Below are 22,096 nucleotides of genomic sequence, written 5' to 3'. Positions count from 1 at the left end.
AGCATATATTCTTTTACCAGATTTGATAAAAGTAATGCAGTCGCCTGGGAACAAGTTTCCCGAAATTGTGCCTTGTCCACTTCCCCACCTTTCTCTGCAATATTAACACATTTTTGAAGTAAACGCACAAACTTGGTCAGCAACATCCCATTAAATGAATTATCCTCAGCTTGTGAAGGTTGAGGAAATGCTCCAGATATCAACCTCTGGAGGCCAACACCAAGTCCAAAACCACTCAGTGTACTACCAGATTCGAATCCACCAATACTGTTATACAACCTTCTCATGCCAGCAATTTCTCCGGCATGGTTGCACTTCACCGTTGCACTGACTATTCCAGTACTGAGCACCTCCAAATTGAAGGCTTCTGTCAATTTTAAGTTGGCTCCGGATGCTGCTGATGCAGCAGCCATAACAGCAGGGATATTTGCAGTTCGTATGCCTGTCCAGCACTCATTTTTTGCTGTACCAATACGTATCTCAGATAGAAGAGAGACCACATCTGTTGTGTGTTGTGCTCTTTGCCATGTGTTTGCCTTACAAAGTTTGTCCTGAAGTATACATATGAAAATTGAAACCACTAAAATCAAAGATATCAACAAGCAAAATAAAAGATGGACATCTAAATATGAACACCCACTGAACTCAATGACAACATGTTAAAGTGAAAGATGCAACATCTCAATATAAGAATATTCTGAAGAACTTGCATAAAATAAACCATCATACTTATTTGAAGATGGCCGAAATAAGTTGACTGGGCATGCATGGTATAACAGCTTTAACTACATAATATATGTAGTGTATACATATGAAGAAATCAATGGGAATAATTCTGATTATTCTCATTCCAGAAAATAATGATTTACATCCTAATATATAGGCTAGGGTGGCTGGCATACCAGTCCACAGAAAAAGAAAAATAGAATCCCTGTAAATCAGGAATTCCACCAAAATAGGAAAACGGGAAACTACAAAATCTAATTAAGAAAAACAGAAACTAAAATATAGAAACTGAAATCTATTCTAAGAAAATAAATAACTTCCTAACTAAATACAAGGGTCGACTACTTTCTACACTCCCCCTCAAGCTAGGCTGTATATACTATATATTATACAAACCAAGCTTGGAGTTCAATTCATCAAAGCTGACCCTTGGTAGTGCTTTGGTGAGAATGTCAGCAATCTAAAGTCTTGTTGAAACATAACTTAGCTGCACAATCCCGTTGTTGACCTTCTCTGAGATGAAGTGTCGATCAATCTCGATGTATTTTTTTCTGTCATGATCCACAGGATTTTTGGCTATGCTAATAGCTGCCTGACTGTCACTAAACACCTTGACTGCGTGCCTCGTCTCAACCTTAAGCTCCCTTAATAGCCTTTGAAGCCACATTCCTTCACATATTCCTAGTGCAAGAGCACGATATTCTGATTCTGCACTACTCCGAGAGACAACAGCTTGCTTTTTGCTTCTCCAAGTGACGAGATTTCCCTAGACGTATGAACAGTAACCAGTGGTTGACCTTGATAAGCCCCCTGTGCGTTTTACGTATGCTCAGAGGAAGCACAAGCACCACCACGTGGCAAGTTCGAGAGCTAAGGAAGGAACTGTAGGAGGAGGAACTGGACGTGTGAGTTTGGCTGAGTCAGCAAATGGTTAGTTGTTAGTTACTTCTTGGGATGGGAGAAAGAATAAGGGATAGAGTCTATAAATAGAACAAGGGGTAGAATAAGGGGGCATCTGAATTCTGTTGTAACTTCCGAGAGAAGAGAGTTGGAGAGCAAGGGATCTCTCGAATATCCCCATATACATTCTGTAACCTCCGTCCGCCATTAATTCAATCTAGTTTTCCTGACAGTGTTCTACTGTTTTCTACCTTAATTCTCTATACTGTGACTTGGAGCTTAACATTTGGTATCAGAGTGCTTTCCTGGATGACAAGGAGGACCGACGATCGTGAAAGGGAGAGTTCAGAGGGAACGAGAGAAGAGTTCGCAAGGGAATTGGAGGAGGTGCGAGAGGAATTGAAGAAGATTCCTCGGCTGGAGCAAGGTATGGACTTGTTGTTAGCAAGAATGGAGGAATTGATGAATCTACAGCGTCAAGAACGACAGGACCATCAGACGACCAAAGTGGGAGCACCGGCGAGGCAAACGACGCCGGGGGAAGAGACGGGCGAGAGAGTCAGACAAACGCGTGAATTTGGAAATCGCGTAGATTGTCGGACTAGGCGAGTGGAGATGCCGACGTTTGACGGCGAAAATCCCGATGGCTGGATCTTTAGGGCTTAAAGGTATTTCACGATGAACGGGTTGTCGGAGAACGAAAGGTTGGATGTAGCAGTTTTTAGTCTTGACGGGGAGGCCCTAGCGTGGTTTCAATGGGAGGATGGCCGACGGATGATTCGGAATTGGGCCGAATTGAAGGTGATGATATTGGAGCGTTTCCGACCAACACAGTAAGGCAGTTTGTGTTAGAAGCTGTTGTCGTTACGGCAAGATTCGTCGGTGAGGGAATACCGGTGGAAATTCGAGGTCTTGGCAGCTCCGTTGAAGGATATCTCCGAGCAGGTTCTGGAGAGTTCCTTCGTTAATGGTTTGAAACCAGAGGTGCGAGCAGAGATTAGGTTGATTAACCCCATGGGACTAGGGAGAATTATGGAGGTATCCCAGAGGGTGGAAGAGCGTAATCTGTTGGTACGCGGCCCAAAAGCCCAAGGCCCACAGTACTCAAGTTGGGGAAAAGGCAATATGTTTAATGAACCTAAAGGAGGACCAACATCTTCCAGTGCTGGAAGTGGTATCCGTTTCAGTGGGGCACCGACTGAAAAAGGGAAGTATCTGGAGGAAAGGAAGGCGAGTGGCACAGAAGCAGCGCCATTTCGGCGAATGACCGACGTGGAGTTGCAAGCTAAGAGGGAGAAAGGTCTGTGTTACCGGTGATGGGAAACATTTCTTTGGCCACCGTTGTCCGAACCGGGAGTTGCAAGTCTTGATCGTCCGAGAAGAGGAAGAACAAGTTGAAGTAGAGGAAGAAAAGGAAGAAGCGGCTGACGAGGAAGAGATGGTGGAATTGTCTCTCAATTCAGTGGTTGGGTTGACTGCTCCAAAGACCATGAAGCTCAGGGCGGTCGTCCATGGGTGCGAGGTAATTGTTTTAATAGATAGTGGTGCTACCCACAATTTTATTTCGTGTGATTGGTTCAGAAACTGAATTTGCCGGTGGATAAGACAGGAGGTTATGGGGTGGGGATGGGAACCGGTTTGGTGGTGAGAGGAGAGGGTATTTGCTGGGGGGTGATGGTTTCCATGCAGGAGATTGAGATAGGTGAAAATTTTTTACCTTTAGAGCTAGGAAGTTCGGATTTGATATTAGGTATTCAATGGTTGGAGACGTTAGGGGTTGTGTCTGTGAATTGGAAAACTTTGTTGATGAAGTTCAGCTTGGGAGGGAGGCAGGTTACATTAAAAGGAGATCCGGGGTTGAACAAGTCGCCAGTAACGCTCAAGGCTTTAATGAGAGCTTTGAGGCACGAGGGGCAAGGGGTTTGGGTAGAGTTAGGGGCTCTTGGAGTGGAACAGACAGTCAAGGAGGAAGAAGTTCCTCTGGAACTGCAAGGGGTGCTGAGTAGTTTTGGCGAGGTTTTTGAAATGCCAGAAGGGCTGCCACCGATTAGAACCAAGGACCATGCAATTGTTTTGAAGGAGGGAACTTCACCAATAAGTGTTAGACCATACCGGTACCCTCACATCCAGAAAACGGAAATTGAGAAATTGGTTGGGGAAATGTTAGCGGCAGGTATCATACAAACCAGTGTTAGTCCATATTCTAGTCCGGTTCTGTTAGTAAAAAAAAAGACGGTAGTTGGAGATTTTGCGTGGATTACCGCGCTCTGAACAGAGAGACAGTTCCCGATCAATTTCCGATTCCGGTGATAGAGGAACTGTTGGATGAATTGCATGGTGCAACGGTCTTTTCCAAGATCGACCTTAAATCGGGTTATCATCATATTAGAATGAAAGACGAGGATGTACCAAAGACAGCATTCCGTACACATGAGGGACATTACGAATTTCTTGTTATGCCCTTCGGTCTTACGAATGCTCCCGCGACCTTTCAATCGCTCATGAATGACGTCCTTCGCGCTTTTCTCCGTAAGTTCGTACTCGTTTTTTTTTATGATATACTCATTTACAGCCACTCTTTGGAGGAGCATGCAGTTCATCTTGGCCGGGTATTGTCGGTGTTGCGGCAACACCAATTATACGCCAATGCTAAGAAGTGTAGTTTCGGGCAGCAATCAATTGAGTACCTTGGCCATATAGTGTCCGCTGAGGGTGTTTCGGCTGATCCGGCTAAGATAGAAGCCATGGTAAGTTGGCCTCCTCCTGCCGATTTGAAAGAGTTACGGGGATTTCTCGGCTTGACGGGTTATTAGCGGAAGTTCGTAGCGGGGTATAGTCAAATTGCAGGACCCTTAATAAACTTACTCCGGAAGGATAGTTTCCGATGGGATACGGAGGCGTTGCGGGCTTTTGAAAGGTTGAAGTTCGCCATGAGGCGTGTACCGGTGCTAGCGCTGCCGGATTTCACAAAGCCTTTTGTCCTTGAGTCGGATGCTTCGGGGTTTGGAGTGGGGGCAGTTTTGATGCAAGACCAGCGCCCTATTGCTTATTTCAGCCAGGTCTTATCAGCTCAAGCGCGGACCAAATCTGTTTATGAACGGGAATTGATGGCCATTGTTTTGGCCGTTCAAAAGTGGCGGCCGTATCTCTTAAGGCATCATTTTTTTATTCGAACGGATCAACGCAGCCTTAAGTACTTGTTAGAGCAACGCCTAGTTAGCATGGAACATCAAAAGTGGCTTACCAAGTTGCTAGGGTATGACTTCGAGATTCAGTATCGGCCGGGGGTGGAGAATAGAGCAGCGGATGCCTTGTCACGGCTAGCGGTGGGTCCAGCTATTGCCGCCTTAGTGGCGTCCACATTTGTCAATACCGAAGAGCTCCATCAACAAGTGTTGCAAGATGAACGATTGGCAAAAATTTGGTCGGACTTACCTCATAATCCGGCAGCCTATCCGAGGTATTCCATCCGACAAGGCCGATTCTAGTATAAGGGGATGATGGTGGTGGCTCGTACTTCTCCGGTTGTACAGCGGTTGTTACACTCTTATCATAACGGGGTGTTTGGGGGCCATTTGGGGGGCTTGAAGACCTACCGCCGTCTTGCGGCCGATTGGTTTTGCTGGGAATGAAGCGGGATGTAACCGCGTATGTGGCCCGTTGTGAGGTATGTCAACAATGTAAAGCATCCACACTGGCTCCTAGTGGATTGCTGCAGCCCTTACCCATTCCAGAACAGGTGTGGGAAGATGTCCATGGATTTTATTGAGGGCCTTCCTCGTTCGGAGGGCTACGACACTATCTTGGTGGTTGTTGACCGTTTGAGCAAATATGGCCACTTTATCGCCTTGAGACATCCGTTTTCTGCGGAGAAAGTGGCCACGCTGTTTGTCCGAGAAGTCGTGCGGTTGCATGGGGTCCCCCGCACCATTGTCTCTAATCGAGACCGTATCTTTCTAAGCCGTTTCTGGACTAACTTGCATAAGATATGGGTACAGCCCTCTCGCACAGTACGGCATACCACCCACAGACCGATGGGCAGTCCGAGGTGGTTAATAGGTGTGTGGAAGCTTATTTGCGGTGTTTCACCTTTGATAAGCCGGGGCAATGGCATAAATGGTTGGCTTGGTCCGAGTATTGGTACAATACTTCTTTCCACACTGCCATCCGAATGACTCCTTTTTAGGCGGTTTATGGATTGTTTCCTCCACCCTTGCTGCGGTGGATTCAGTGGAGCGCCAGTTACAGAACCGGGACGCCATGTTGGATTTACTCAAGTTCCACCTTCTTCGTGCTCAGCAGAAAATGAAGGCGGTAGCGAACGGTAAAAGACGAGACGTGGAGTTTGCCGTGGGAGACCTAGTGTACCTCAAACTTCGCCCTTACCGTCAAGTTTCGTTGGCTCGCCGCCGTAATGAGAAATTGAGCCCCTGTTTCTATGGGCCATTTCGGATTACGCAACGTGTGGGGCCAGTCGCTTATCGTTTGGCATTGCCGGAATCGGCTACCATTCACTCCGTGTTTCATGTGTCACAGCTGCGTAAGGTAGTGGGACAAGGACAGGTCATTTCCTCTCTGCCACCCCAGCTGACCAGTGACCTGGAGTTTTGTGCATAACCAGCTGAACTGCTGGGGGTGCACCATACATTACACGGAGGCCGCACTGACTTGGAGGTGTTAATTCGTTGGGATCACCTGTCGGCTCACGAGGATACGTGGGAGTCGTATGCAGCCATTGATGCACAGTTTCCTCATTTTCACCTTGAGGACAAGGTCCGTCTTTGGGGCGGGGGTAATGATAAGCCCCCTGTGCGTTTTACGTATGCTCGGAGGAAGCATAAGCACCACCACGTGGCAAGTTCGGGAGCTGAGGAAGGAACTGTAGGAGGAGGAACTGGATGTGTGAGTTTGGCTGAGTCAGCAATTGGTTAGTTGTTAGTTACTTCTTAGGATGGGAGAAAGAATAAGGGATAGAGTCTATAAATAGAACAAGGGGTAGAATAAGGGGGCATCTGAATTCTGTTGTAACTTCTAAGAGAAGAGAGTTGGAGAGCAAGGGATCTCTCGAATATCCCCATATACATTCTGTAACCTACGTCCGCCATTACTTCAATCTAGTTTTCCTGACAGTGTTCTACTGTTTTCTACCTTAATTCTCTATACTGTGACTTGGAGCTTAACAGACCTCCTATCAGTTAATTCTTCTGCCCAGCTAGCATCTATGTATATCTCAACCTCACGGTTTTCAGATCTTTTGAAGAGCAAACCATGTCCAGGAGTCATCTTCAAATATCTCAAAATTCTGTTCACTGCTTCCGAATGATCCTCACTCGGATTATTCATGTGCTGGCTCACTACACTGACTGAATAGGCAATATCAGGTCTTGTGTGTGATAGGTAGATTAGTTTGCCCATAAGTCTCTGATATCTTCCCTTATCAACTAGATTACTTTCTTCATTTCTGTTTGGCCTTTTGTTGGGATCCATGGGTGTGTCAGCAGGTTTACACCCAAGAAAGCCAGTTTCGCTTAACAAGTCTAAGATGTACTTTCTTTGAGATATTACAATTTCCTCCTTAGACCGAGCCACCTCCATTCCCAAAAAGTATCTGAGAGTCCCGAGATCCTTGATCTCAAATTCTGTTGCAAGCATCTTTTTGAGTCTAATAATTTCCTCTGAATCATCACCTGTCAAGATGATATCGTCTACATATACTATGAGAATAGCTATCTTGCCTCCAGAATTGGATTTAACAAACAGTGTATGATCAGCTTGACAATGATGGTATCCATTTGTAATCACAATTCTGGCAAACCTGTCAAACCAAGCACGAGGAGATTGTTTCAAGCCATATAAGGATTTCTTCAACTTACAAACCAACTTGCTGTTTGAACTATTTTCCAAGCCCGGAGGTATAGTCATGTAGACTTCTTCAAGGTCCCCATTCAAGAAGGCATTTTTAACATCAAGTTGGTACAGGGGCCAATTAATTCACTGCAAGAGAGAGTAGAACCCGAACAGTATTGAGCTTGGCAATGGGTGCAAAAGTTTCCTGGTAGTCTATCCCAGATGACTGCGTGAAGCCCTTTGCTACAAGTCTGGCTTTGAATCTTTCGACACTCCCATCTGCTTTGTACTTGACTGTAAATATCCACTTGCAGCCTACAGGATTTTTTCCATGAGGTAATTTTGTAAGGGTCCATGTGTCCTTACTTTCTAGAGCCCGAATTTCTTCCTCAACCGCTTGTTTCCATGCTGGAACCTTTAGAGCCTCTTGGATAGAGTTAGGAATCTGCACACTATCAAGGTTGGACACAAAAGTACTGTAAGATGGTAGCAACTTCCCATAAGCTACATATCTTTCGATTGGATGACCAGTGCACCCTCAGACACCTTTTCTGTGGGCAATTGGCTTATTAGAGTCATCAACCAATGGCACAAGAGAGTCATGAGATAAGAAATGCATACCATTGTGATTATCGGATGCAGGAGGAATTGATTCCGGTTCTTGACAGTCACGGGTCTGCATAGTGTCCTCTATATGCTCGGTTGGTCTTCTCCTTCTGGTATAGACACGAAGTTCATGATCATTAGTGTCAAGTTGAGGTGGAGTAGGGACAATTGGGGCTATTTCAGTGGCAGAGTTTGGTTCTTCAAGTAGAGTCGGTTGAGTGGAAGTGTTTGGGGCTGTTGAAGGAAAAATGGTCTGCGTGTCTAGGAGAAGATCCCAAATCTGATATTTCCCTCGAGTTCTCCCCCTGAATGTCGGATTTGGGAAAGTAAGATTGGTTCTCAAAAAAGGTGACATCCATGGAGTTGTATACTTTCCTAGTGATTGGAGAGTAACACTTGTATCCTTTTTTATTAGAGGAGTAACCAAGGAAGATGCATTTGAGAGACTTGGGATCAAGTTTGGTGCGGTGTTGTTGGTAGATGTGAACAAAGGAAGAACAACAAAAAACCTCCAGTGATAAGTCGGAAGAAAAAGAGCAGATACGTGGATAGGTTTTCATGAGAACATGACGAGGAGTTTGGAATTTTAGGACTCGACTAGGCATCCTATTGATGAGATATGTGGCTGTGAGTATGGCTTCCCCCCAAAAGTGTTTAGGCACATGATTAGAGAACATAATGGCACAGGCCACCTCAAGTAAATGTCTATTCTTCCTCTCAGCTACCCCATTTTGTTGAGGAGTATCAACACAAGAGCTTATATGAATGATACCATGCTTGGAAAGATAAGGACCAAGAATGGAATTAAAATACTCCTTCGCATTATCTGTTTTAAGAACTTGAATGTTGCTTTGAAATTGAGTAGAGATCATGGAATGAAAGGATTGAAAGATGGTGGCTGTTTCGGATTTTTCTTTCATAAGGAATGTCCAAGTTGTTCTCGTATGATCATCTATGAATGACACAAACCATCGAGCCCCATTTATATTTTTTACTTGTGGGGGTCCCCAAATATCACTGTGAATCACAGAAAATTGATGTGAAGGTCATGAAATCCCGGATCTTTAGGCTGAGAATCGGTTTCTGGATTTAGGATAAGGTGTTTCCTGATTTGGTTTGATTCAGCAAATAACCTTCCTATTCTCTAGGCCACGTTTTTAGGAGATTTAGTTTTCACAATTGTATTATAAATAGAATCCCTATGTACAGAATTAAATAATAATAAAAAATAGAAAGTATTATTCCTGCTAACATGGTATCAGAGCCGAGGAAACCCTAACCTTGGCATTCAATGGAGGAATCAATGTCCTCAGCAACCACGGGCGAAACAGGGACGGCAGTCACCAACACCATGACGTCGAGTGGATCCGAGAATTCCACTTTTCAGTTCACGGTTGAGAAACTTAACGGGAAGAATTTTCTCGAATGGGCTCAATCGATCAAACTGGTGATTGATGGAAAAGGCAAGTTGGGATATCTCACCGGAGAAACCAAGAAGCCATCCTCTACCGATGCCTCCTTTCAGAAGTGGAAGTCAGAAAACTCGATGGTAACCGCATGGCTGGTCAACTCGATGAAGCCCACAATCGGGAAAACTTATATGTTTCTTCCTACCGCAAAGGATGTCTGGGATGCCGTGAGAGAAACATACTCTGGCGTGGAAAACTCTTCCCAAATGAAACAAGAGGAAAAAGAGGTTACTGAATACTACACAGAGATGAAGTCTCTCTAGCAAGAACTTGATCTGAGTTACGAAGAAGATTGGGAATGCCCTGGAGACAGCGTAAGATTTAAGAAGAGGCTGGAGAATGAGAGAGCTTTTGAATTTCTGGCTGGGCTGAACTGAGAATTAGATGAAGTAAGAGGAAGAATCCTAGGTCGAAGACTGTTGCCCTCAATCCGTGAAGTTTCTTCCAAGGTAAGACGAGAAGAGAGTAGGCGCAAGGTAATGCTGAAACTCCCTGCCTCCACTGCACTTACTGGTTCTGGACCAGAAACGTCTACACTGATGACAAAAAAGGGACTGAATGGACCAGACTAGAGTCAGCAAAGGAAAAAACCATGGTGTGAGCATTGTCACAAGACTAGTCACACTAAGGATACATGTTGGGAACTGCACGGGAAACCACCGGATTGGAAGCCACGGCAAATGAACAACAAAAATCGAGGATATCAAGCCTCGGTTGATGATCAGAAGGAGAGGAAAACGGATATTGATAGCAGCGATTCTCAAGCAAAAACTTCATTCAGTCATGAACAGATGGAACAGCTTTACAAGATGTTCTCAAATTTCCAATCTAATGGCCAGTCCTCCAATAATGTGTCCACTGGTTCTCTAGCTCACAAAGGTAATTTTCTGAAGGCCCTGAATACTGTTTACCAAAACAGAATTTCCTAGATCGTCGATTCTGGCGCATCTGACCATATGACCAGCAACTACAAAATTTTTTCCACACTCACCTTGTGCCGGCAATGTCAAAGTAAAAATTGCAGATGGTTCTCTCTCAACAATTGCAGGAAAAGGGACAATCAAAATCTCTGATTCCTTGATCCTAGAAACTGTTCTTCATGTCCCTAACCTATCTTGTAATTTATTATCAATCAGCCAATTGACAAAAACCTCCAACTGTTGTGCTAAATTTTTCCATTCTCACTGTGTATTTCAGGACCTATCATCGGGGAGGACGATTGGCAGTGCTAAAGAATGTGCGGGACTCTACTATCTAGATGAGGCCGAGGCAAGTGGACAGCTTCATACTGCAATTTGCGATTCTGCATTCACCTTTAGGGATAGTGAAATAATGTTATGGCACTTTAGAATGGGCCATCCTAGTTTCCAGTACACGAAACACCTGTTTCCTTCTATTTCTTTCAATAAAAATGTCCTTGATTTTCAGTGTGAAATGTGTCAGCTAGCTAAACACCAACGTTCTTCATTTAAAAAATCAATGTACCAACCTTCTAAACCTTTTACTATGATTCACAGTGATCTATGGGGTCCTTCTCGTATATCTACTCGCACTTACACAAAATGGTTCGTAACATTTATTGATGATCACTCTAGGGTTTGTTGGGTTTACCTCTTAAAAGACAAAACAGATGTCCGTGAGGTGTTCAAAACCTTTTACTCCATGGTCCAAATACAATTTCAAACTAAAATCTAAATTTTGCGGACAGATAATGGGACGGAGTATTTCAACACTATCGTAGGAGAATTTCTCATGACAAATGGGATTATTCACCAGAGTTCTTGTGTTGACACTCCACAACAAAATGGAGTTGGCGAACGGAAAAACAAACACTTACTTGAGGTAGCCCAAGCCTTGATGTTCACTGCCCACATACCAAAAATGTTCTAGGGGGATGCCATTTTGACATCCGCCTATCTTATCAATAGAATGCCCAGTTGAGTCTTTTCGTTTGATACTCCTCTCAACACCCTTAAGAAAGTCTTCCCCACTACTCGTTTACACTCAAATTTACCTCTTAAGGTGTTTGGCTGCACCACGTTTGTCCATGTTCACTCTCAAAACCGGAGTAAGCTGGATCCAAGGGCCACTAAGTGTGTTTTCATTGGCTATTCCCCTACAAAAAAGGGCTACAAATGCTTTGATCCTTCCACAAAAAGAGTATTTGTTAGTCATGATGTTACATTTTTTGAAAACACTCCTTTTTTCCAGAAAACTTCTCTTCAGGGGGAGAGTTCTAATGAAGATCATTTTGTGGATTTTGAACTTCTTCCTTCTGAGTCTGTCTCAGGAAACGAAAACACCATCTTTCGTTCTTCTCATTCTAATATGCCATATACAGAAGGACACTTGAACTCAGGGGGAGATGTGGAAACGCAAAGGAACAGGGAGTTGCTAGTCTATTCAAGGAGGCCAAAGTCGAAAAAACAAGAAAACCTCACTTCTGCAGCACCGAAAGAGTCTAACCCGGGGATAGATCCAGAAGTGAATGAGCCAATCACAGAAAAAGGTAACCCTAGCACCTCTGAAACTGCTGATATTGATCTTCCCATTGCTCACCGAAAAAAACCACGTTCATGTACACTTCATCCTATCTCCAACTTTGTGTCACACGAAAAGTTATCTCCTGGTTATCGAGCATGACTCTAATCTCAACAATGCAGAAACTCCGAAGAATATACAGGAGGCACTAGTCGTGCCTGAGTGGAGGAATGCAGTTATGGAAGAAATGAGAGCCCTGGAGAAAAATGAGACTTGGGAGGTAATGGAGTTGCCAAGAGGAAAAAAGCCAGTAGGCTGCAAGTGGGTGTTTACCCTAAAATGCAGAGCCGATGGAACAATAGAGCGATACAAAGCACGTCTCGTTGCCAAGGGTTTTACACAGACTTATGGCATCGACTACACCGAAACATTCGCTCCTGTGGCAAAACTAAATACAGTATGGGTTCTCCTATCATTGGCATCCAATTTGGATTGGCCACTTCACCAACTTGACATAAAAGAATGCATTCTTGAATGGAGAATTAGAAGAGGAAGTCTACATGAAATTACTGCCGGGGTTTAGTGAAGGGCAGGAAGAGAAGCAAGTATGTAAACTTAAGAGGTCACTCTATGGTCTCAAGCAGTCCCCAAGAGCATGGTTTGACAGGTTTGCTAGAGTAGTAAAGGGCCAAGGATACCTACAGGGACAATCAGATCATACTATGTTCTTCAAACAAGTCAAAGATGGGAAAAAGACAATCCTAATAGTCTATGTGGATGATATAATTCTTACCGGCGATAATGAGGCAAAAATAGAAGAGTTGAAGAGGATTCTAGCTACAGAGTTTGAAGTAAAAGATCAAGGGCGAATGAGGTATTTCTTGGGAATGGAAGTTGCTAGATCAAAGAAAGGGATCAGTGTCTCCCAAAGAAAATAAGTCCTTGATCTACTCACGGAGACCGGTATGCTTGGATGCAAACCTAGTGACACCCCTATTGAAGTGGGAAAGAAGACTAAAGATGCTGGAAAGATGGTTGACAAAGACAGATATCAGAGACTAGTAGGCAAACTAATATACTTGTCTCATACCATACCTGATATTGCATTTGCAGTAAGTGCAGTGAGTCAACACATGCACTCACCAAGGGAAGCTCATATGGAGGCAGTATACAAAATACTCAGAAATCTCAAGGGCTCACCTGGCAGAGGACTACTCTTCAAAAAAAAACGACTGCAGGGGAATAGAAGTCTACACATATGCAAACTGGGCAGGCTCGATTGAAGACAGAAGGTCCACCTCAAGATATTGTACGTTTGTATGGGGGAACCTAGTAACCTGGAGGAGTAAGAAGCAGAATGTGGTGGCTCGAAGCAGTGCTGAAGCAGAGTTTAGGGCAGTTGCTCAAGGAATATGTGAAGCACTATGGCTAAAAAACTCCTAGAAGAATTTCAAGTCACAGTAGAGTTCCCAGTTAAACTCTACTGTGATAACAAAGCAGCAATCAACATATCTCTTAATCATGTCCAACATGACAGGAACAAGCACGTGGAAGTTGATAGACATTTCATCAAAGAGAAAGTGGAGAAGGGAATCATTTGCATGACCTACGTTCCTACTCAAGATCAGACGGCTAATATCTTCACCAAAGGGCTCATAAGACAAAAATTCGATGATTTCTTAAACAAGTTGGACATGATCAACATCTATGATCCAACTTGAGGGGGAGTGTTGAAATCCTAGATCTTTAGGCTGAGAATCGGTTTCTGGATTTAGGATAAGGTGTTTCCTGATTTGGTTTGATTCAGCAAATAACCTTCCTATTCTCTAGGCCACGTTTTTAGGAGATTTAGTTTTCACAATTGTATTATAAATAGAAGCCCTATGTACAGAATTAAATAATAATAATAAACAGAAAGTATTATTCATGCTTTCAGAAGGCTTGTATTGTAAACTAAAATATACATGTCTAGTATGTTTTGCAAGCTGGCAAATTTAACATTGGTAAAAATTGGATTTTTTATTGATAAACAAATGTGGAAACAACTTTTCAATGTACCCAAAATTTGGATGACCAAGGCGAAAATGCCATAACATGACTTGACTCTCAACTGAAACAGAATTGGACACAGAATTGGAAACAAGATTGACAGAATTTGAACTAGACTCAGAAACACAACTTGACCGGTGAACTTGTCTACCAAGGAGATTATTTTCTTTGAGCAAATATAGGCCACCACGCATGTTAGCACTGCCAATCACCTTCCCCGAATCCACTGCCTGAAAATCACAAAAATTGGAATAGAATTTAGTCGCACATTTTAAGTCACGAGTAAGTTTGCTGATTGAGAGTAGATTGCAGTCTAATTTAGGGACATAAAGGACAGAGTAAAGGTGAAGATCCTTTGTTAATTGGACTGATCCGGTTCCTGCTACTGGCGAGAATGAACCATTAGCTATTCGGACTGCAGAGTGACTAGTACATGGACTGTAATTTCTGAAACAGTTAATGTCTCCAGTCATATGATCCGAGGCTCCCGAGTCAACTATCCAAGGTTTTGGTGTCCTATTTTGGACAATATGAGCATAGGATAGGATACCTTGGTGTGCTAGAAGGCTGGTAGGTTGCTCGGTAGAGGATTGTGGTGCTTGTCCGGAACTGGAAACGTGACCAAGCATTTTCTGCAGTGCCTCAATTTGTTCCTTGGTGAATGGACTGAATTATGCATTATTTTCTATTGTGGCAGCAGCATTTGCACGGTTCTCCCTGTCATATCGCTCACTAGATGGCTTCCAATCTGCAGGTTTTCCATGTATTCTCCAGCATGTCTCCTTCACATGACCAAGTTTCTTACAATGGTCGCACCATGGTCGTCCTTTCCTAGGCTTATTATTCTGAGAGGAATTGTGAGTGTACAAGGCTGACCCTTCAAAAGTGGGTGTGGTGTGGTTGTCTGTCATCATCAGTTTCTTTCTGCTCTCCTCTCTACGAACTTCTGCAAAGGCCTCCCGAATAGTTGGAAGAGGTTTAATCCCCATGATTCTCCCCCTGACTTCGTCTAGGTCTTTATTGAGGCCAAGAAGAAATCTGATGGTCCTTTTTTGTTCAACAATCTTCCTATACAAGGCAGAGTCATCAGGGCATTATTTCCAGGAATAAATCTCATACATGTCCAATTGCAGCCAACAGCGTGTGTGAGTGTTGAAATATTGAGTAACACTCAATTCTCCCTGTCGTAGATCATATAATCTGGTCTCAATCTCAAATAACTCTGAGGAATTCTCAATGCTGGAATACGTTTCATGTGCAGCCTCCCATATCTCCTTGGCTGTCCAACCTCCATGGTCATGGAATTTATTAGCCATGACATAACCAAGTGATCATCAGTTTTCCAGGCCCGGTATTTAGGATCTGTCGTTTCTGGAGCAGAGATGAGCAGAGATTTCGCCTGTGAGATGTCCATCCTTCCCTCTGCCGCAGATGTACATGAAAACGGACTGTGACCATTGAAGAAAATTATGGCCATGAAGTTTATGATTTGTGACAAGATGAGAATAAGTATCGAGGACGATAGGGGCTGAAGAATTAGGTTCGGATCTAGAAGTGACTTCCGAGGAAGAAGATTGTGAGGCCATGCCGTATTTTGTCATGATGAGAGTACGGCAAGGGAAAGAAGTGTTTGGAACGGATTAGGGTTCAAAAACCTAGGGCTCTGATACCATGAAGAAATCAATGGGAATAATTATGATTATTCTCATTCCAGAAAATAATGATTTACATCCTAATATATAGGCTAGGGTGGCTGGCATACCAGTCCACTGAAAAAGGAAAATAGAATCCCTGTAAATCAGGAATTCCACCAAAATAGGAAAACGGGAAACTACAAAATCTAATTAAGAAAAACATAAACTAAAATATAGAAATTGAAATCTATTCTAAGAAAATAAATAACTTCCTAACTAAATACAAGGGTCGACTACTTTCTACAACATATAAACATAAAAGTATATATTATCACGCACAAAGAAAGGGAAAACGTGGGAGGATAATATGAAAAAGAAAAAAAATATATAAACAAACCACCAATGGCTCAATATGACCTAGAGAAAAAGATAAAGATTCTAAATTGCTAATCACTAATTATTGTTCAGACAAGGTGGGTTAAAAGTCAAACATATGAGAGGGAAAATTTATAGAAGTTTCCATGGGACTTGATACAACAGAAAGTTCACATATTCAGACACTTAGAAAGAAATACCACTAATTTCATAGTAAAGTTGCTAACCTGTAAAAGACCCTGGCTAGTGCAAGGAGCATAGGAAAGTGATTTAATGATCCATTCTCGAACAACTTTTTGGTATAAAGAACGAACAGTCACCACCCAAGCAGGATCATTGACAACAGTAGAAGGAGAATCATTATGCATTGAGAACAGCAGGGAATCGAAACATGATGAATTCCACAAAACCTGCATGCATGTTGTTCCATTCCTTGAAACTTAACCATGCAAGTTAAATAGCCAAAGGTAATGAGTGAGAATTTCCTTTGTTAGCATAATTTACCTGGGGGAATCTATCTCTAATTTGAGTCAACAGATTCACCGCAACCTCACGAATATGTTCCTCCCTCAGGGACATACTTTTGATAAGAAAACAGGCATGAGCAGAAAGTGTTAACTCTCTGACCTCAGCTTCCTTGCCTGTTTCAGATATCCTATCTTCCTGAAACCAAATCAAAGCCTTAGTGATGTTGGGCATTATGTAGACACATAAACATAAAAGAGGAATACCGCCACAATCAGGCGAACATTTCACTGGAATGAAAACGTCAGCTGGTGTTTCTGCTTTTTTATGTCATCTTTGAAATTTAACAGCCTTCTTTGTTGTGCCAAATTACGTATTTCCCGTCACTTAAAACTTAAAAGTAAATTTAAGAAAAGACCAAACATTTTCTTTGTCGAAGAGTAAAATCAAATAATGTATCCCATTTGACTCTAGCAAGGAAGATGAACAAACGGAAAGGGTATAAGCTCGAGTTTTTTGCACAAGAAAAACATACCAGCCATGATACTGCTGTTTCAAAAGCACGATGGACAATTGCCATTAAGCATTGGAATACAGCAGGCATAAGGTTTGGAGTTTTTAAGTACTCAAATACACAACTGAATGCACTTCTAGAAGCAGTTAACTCAATGCTGCCATTAAGGATGCCACCATTGCTGCTGAAGCGTATAATCTCCAAAAATGCTACAGCAAGAAGATACGTAGCCTTTACACCTGCAAATAGTGCATGGTAATTTCCAAGGGTCAGATGATAAAATGAAAGATTGACAAAGAAATCTAATCTAACACATTTGGTGAGATTCAATTCTAAAACAAAAATATTAGAACAACCTCCGGTTTCTTAACAGAGAAAAAAGGGGGAAAAGCATCAAAAAAAAAAACCCTTTTTCTGCCAAAGCCAACAAAATCACTTTAGAAGAATCATTTGAGACAAGAAAAGCAATTTTGATTGACTGATAGACTAGGTATTTGAAAGACCTGAAATTGTGCTCATTGATCCAACATCAACGCGTCCTCCAAGAGCAGCAGAGAGCGCGGTTCTTTGGGCTACAGCAGCTTTCTCATTGCCACTCCCTCTACGACTGCCAGGGTTGTGAAGGGCATTGAGCTCTAACTCATCTTCAAGCCATTTCACATAACTAACAACCTGAAAAGAAAAAAGAAAAAAAAAAGTGAGCATTATACAAATTTGAAATTTTTTAAAGAAACCATTACAGACAGAGAGAACATCAGTTTTGAACACATAAATAATATGCAAGGAGTCAGATTCAACATGGAGAATCCAAAATTTAACAATCTGGAGGGGCACTTTGAAGTTTGGACAAGTCGGTCACTATGGTTTCAGTACAAATCCAATTGGTGCAGCCATTGATTAGTAGTTAGATGCGTCCAACTTGGCCCTACTTTTAGTCCAAATGTCTAAACCAAGAGGAATATGTATTCTCAATAGCCAGAGTGCAAACAAAAGCTACAAAAATGGAGCCCAGCTCCTGACTAAATTTAACTACAACACTTTCTTCCTCACTATCATCAAAAAGTCTGACTCCCTTCCAACCAAATTCCCCAAAATTATTGCTGTGCAGCAACCTTCTTCGTTTAATAAGATCATCCCTTAATTTTTTTTTTTCCTTTTTTGTGCTAGAACAAATCATGCTTTACATACCACCACATAACCTTTATCTAAGGCATTCAAGTATACTCTGACACTAAGCTTGAGAAGTCATTCCCAATTTCTGATGTTGCCTTTCAGTGGCAATTGAAAGGATAAATATATAGAAAGAGAAAACGAGCATTATGCACAAAGCCACTTCAAAGTCACAACTTACAAGAGGAGGAGTTCCTTGAGCAATTCGCTGGACAGCAGAAGACCACTGTGTATTCCACATGTATGGTCCCCCAACAGCTTGTAGAGCAATTGTACCCATGCTACCCACACTGTTCAATGTAGTGGATACTGATTTTATTGGTTGTTGTATTTTTTGTACGGGAGGTGCTAAACCAAACAGAGCAACATAGAACCACAAGTTGCGAAATAACTTCAAAAGTGAAGGTTCCACATCTACAGTTGGATCAAAATCAGAACATATTTCAGCAACAGCAGGAAGTAAAGGCCCAAGGAAATCAGCTCCACTCCTGTGACAGTTGAATATAGCACGAAAAGAATATAATTTAAACACGTCACCCAATGTGAAAAGGATAAAAGATCAGAGGTCTACTTTGTCAAATCAAAAAAAACAAAACAAAACAAAACAAAGATGAGCAAGACATATCAGCATATGTGTTTCTAGAAGTTCTACCTTCCACTTTTGGACTCAGCAGCCAGCCCTACATCCGAGCACAAAGATAGCAAGCGGTGACGGTAATCTGAACGCAGCTTAGCATTCTTAAGACCACAAGCAATTAGAAGGAACCCTGCAGGCAGAGTCTAGAATGTGATTGAAACTGTGAGCTTCAATCCAATGGATACTTCACCAAGCAACTTATAAATATATAAAGAATGGCCCATTATTCTGAGACAATACTGACCTCAACACGCTCTGTTGTAGCTTCTGGTGCCACTGTTTTGCTTTCTGCGGATCCTACACTTGAAAGTTTGTTCAAGTAACTTCTTGTCATTAAAACAACTGTCTCACGGTAGGACTTTTCAAAACCCAAACTTGCCATGCTAGACACAGCATCAAGAAGCTGCAATAAATTATTAAAATGCGAAATGAGTTTTTTGCATTATTGAGCCCGTTTGGTTCGTGGATTAGAACCATTTTCGATTTACGTGTGTTTTTTATGAGAGAAAATATTGTAGCGAACCATAAACCATGATTCGAATCAAAGAACGAATCCTCCAACTAAACGGGCTCTAAACTCAAATGAAGAGACAAAAAAACTCACTGTACAAATTCTTTAATATGTGCAAACAAATTACTTGACGAAATAACATCAACAACATATAAGCAAATACATTGCTCCAAAGAAAGAGGTTCCATACTCGGAGTCGCAATAAACTAGGAGTTGAAGCATCGCCCTCTTCTAAGCTCTCAATAAATAGAGGTAATATCATGTTGACCACTTCAGACTCGTTAACAGCAACATTCAAATCTGCCAGCAAGCGTATAACGTTAAGCTGCACAACTGGTATTGCCGATTTGTCTTTGTCAACCTGGAATTGAAAAATAGAATGAATTTAACCGTTGGTTATGAGTTCCACAAAGCAAGAAGAGACCACTGACTTCATATCAGTTAGCGCTAAAGGAATCTGTAATCTTAAAGAGTTTTGCTGCTGAGGAAACCGCACATGCTATGATTATATGCTCTTGCCACAAACAAAATGAAAAGACTCAATCAAAGACAGGATAACTAAAGAAATGATATGTGTAAGCATACAATTTATTCAGAATCAACCAAAAGTCCATGTTCAGATATACATTACGCAGGAACATATACAGACCTGCTCCTCATAATCATTTCGTTCACGGATGCTAGAAGCTAATCCCATAATGAATGTATCCACCGGACCTCGCTCTTTGCTCCAGCAACATTCAATTATTTCACAACTCGTCTTCATGACACTCTCAAACATTGCTCCCTGGCTAGTGGCCCAAGTATCAGCCTGTGCCAATACGTTGTACAAAGGAAAAACGTTAAGTGGATATTTTTTTCCCCCACTAATGAACATGATTTGGCATGTAAAATGAATCTAAATCGATCCAAACTATTTACCTGAGCACATACTGTTAGCACGACAGGCTTCAGCCGGATGAGCAAAATCCGCAGTGACTGGCCTCCTCGAGTCACAGCAATTTGCGATAGCCCAGCAAGCAAGGAGCCAAAGAGCTCTTCACAGATTCTCAACTTGCGCCACACAGAGAGCAAGCATGCTTCCACAGCATCCATGAACAATGCTAGAGTCTCATGTGCCAACTTCTTTGCCAGTTTAGCATCGGAATCAAAGCAAGCAAGGCTCTTAAGCATCAATGTAGCAGCAGCTTTATAAACTAATAGTTTTGTATTGATTCTAGCTTTCAGAAGTGCCCCATGTTCACTCCAATCCCGCTTCCGTATCTGCCACCATATCACCACTCATATCAAATATATAATTTCAGCATTCCCTGCTAAAATAAGTTCTACCCTGACCCTTTAAAGAACGAGTTTTAATTGCAATGACATGATGTTAAAACCAGGTACAGAAAAGATCTTACCTTTAGAAAAACTGTCATGGATTGCAGCTGCCTCTTAGCAATCAACCTAACCTGCTCTAATAGCCCGGCATCAATGCGGACTTTATCAACAATGTGAGCAATCAACTTGAGTGCAACTTCTTGCTTCTCCAAGCTCTCCACCGGCTCTTCCTCAAAGGAAGAAACTTGCTGCCTAAGCAACGCAGCTCCACCACCTCCATCATTGAATGGCTCAACGCCACTCTTCCATAAAATGCCGCCCCCATTCACAATCACCGAGCTCCTAGATGAGGTGGCGCTGATGGCATCGTCCCCCACTCGTGATGCCGCGCTGCCAGACGAACCTGAAACCTGGCTCGCCTCGTTTCCGGGGCTCGAACTATCGTTCGGTTGGTAATGTTTCACGCTCATTGGCGAGCTCTGTGACGAGGACGTCTCAGAATTCGCCCGAACTCGCTCTCTCGGCGTGGTGGGGGACTGAACCACAGGACCAGACATCGAAAGCTGATCGAAGAGTAGGTTAATCAATCTTTCCGCATCGGAAGACAAAATTGGAGGAAAACTCTCCGACAGAGCCGTTAGAAATGCCCTAGAAATTCCCAAATCACCGCCTCCATTACTAATCGCAGACATAACAACCTCGCCTGTGAACCCTGCGATCTCCGAGGCAAAATCTGGCGACAATTCGGCCGCTTTCGACACGTATCCCAAGAAATCGGAGAAGAACGAAGCGATCGCGTCGGTTCCGAACGCCTGCGGCCAAAAAGACTGGTTGAACGACGACGGAACAGAGCGAAGAAACTCAACGACCACTGCTTTGGGGCGTAGATCGGCGGAATCGGGGCATTTCGAGAGGAACCGAGCGACGGCGAGAACGGCATTGAGCTGAGACCGCGAAACCCTAGGAGATCCGGCACCGAGAGACTCGGGCGGAGGACATCGGCCACAAATCCACGCGAGCTTCTCGGAAAACTGGGTCGGATTCTGCGCAATCAGGTCGCAGAGCTCGATCAAAGCTTCCATGGCGACTGAACACAAAGAATCGAATACCAGAACAAAAATGAAAAATAGCAGACCAAATTGATCTCAAAAATCCTCGAGAATCAGCCCGTCAAAGAACTCCATAGCCGTACAATGAAGAAGAAGTAGAAGAAAAAGAAGAAGAAAGAGAATGCAGATATCAGGATTTACAGAAAGGAACGTTGGTTTTCTCGTTCCCGTTTTCGTTGTCGTTGTCGTTGTCGTTTTTCATTTTGTGTTAAAGCAGAGATACAGAGGACGTCTGGTAACGTCGCTTTTATTCCTCTTCCCGGCCATTGTTTTCTTTCTTTCT

The 22,096-nt window shown here is 42.8% G+C and overlaps 1 protein-coding gene across 1 annotated transcript in view; it reads right to left on the bottom strand.

The window, feature by feature from the left end:
• The window catches only part of LOC21409567 (phosphatidylinositol 4-kinase alpha 1), a 29,847-nt gene extending 7,751 nt beyond the window's left edge, over positions 1-22,096 (bottom strand). Inside the window, exons 1-12 of the mRNA XM_024165539.1 lie at positions 20,785-22,096; positions 20,306-20,647; positions 20,034-20,195; positions 19,575-19,745; positions 19,118-19,276; positions 18,889-19,016; positions 18,418-18,724; positions 17,570-17,738; positions 17,088-17,305; positions 16,592-16,750; positions 16,315-16,497; positions 18-551 (exon numbers count right to left, since the gene is read on the bottom strand). Coding sequence (XP_024021307.1) covers positions 18-551; positions 16,315-16,497; positions 16,592-16,750; positions 17,088-17,305; positions 17,570-17,738; positions 18,418-18,724; positions 18,889-19,016; positions 19,118-19,276; positions 19,575-19,745; positions 20,034-20,195; positions 20,306-20,647; positions 20,785-21,786 — 3,534 coding nt within the window. The 5' untranslated portion in view covers positions 21,787-22,096. The remainder of the gene's footprint in view (positions 1-17; positions 552-16,314; positions 16,498-16,591; positions 16,751-17,087; positions 17,306-17,569; positions 17,739-18,417; positions 18,725-18,888; positions 19,017-19,117; positions 19,277-19,574; positions 19,746-20,033; positions 20,196-20,305; positions 20,648-20,784) is intronic.

This window comes from Morus notabilis, unplaced genomic scaffold (assembly GCF_000414095.1).
Source record: "Morus notabilis unplaced genomic scaffold, ASM41409v2 Scaffold115, whole genome shotgun sequence".
In the NCBI taxonomy this organism is placed as follows: domain Eukaryota; kingdom Viridiplantae; phylum Streptophyta; class Magnoliopsida; order Rosales; family Moraceae; genus Morus; species Morus notabilis.
Note: the sequence above shows the minus strand (reverse complement) of the source record. Positions and strands in the feature narration are given on the sequence as shown.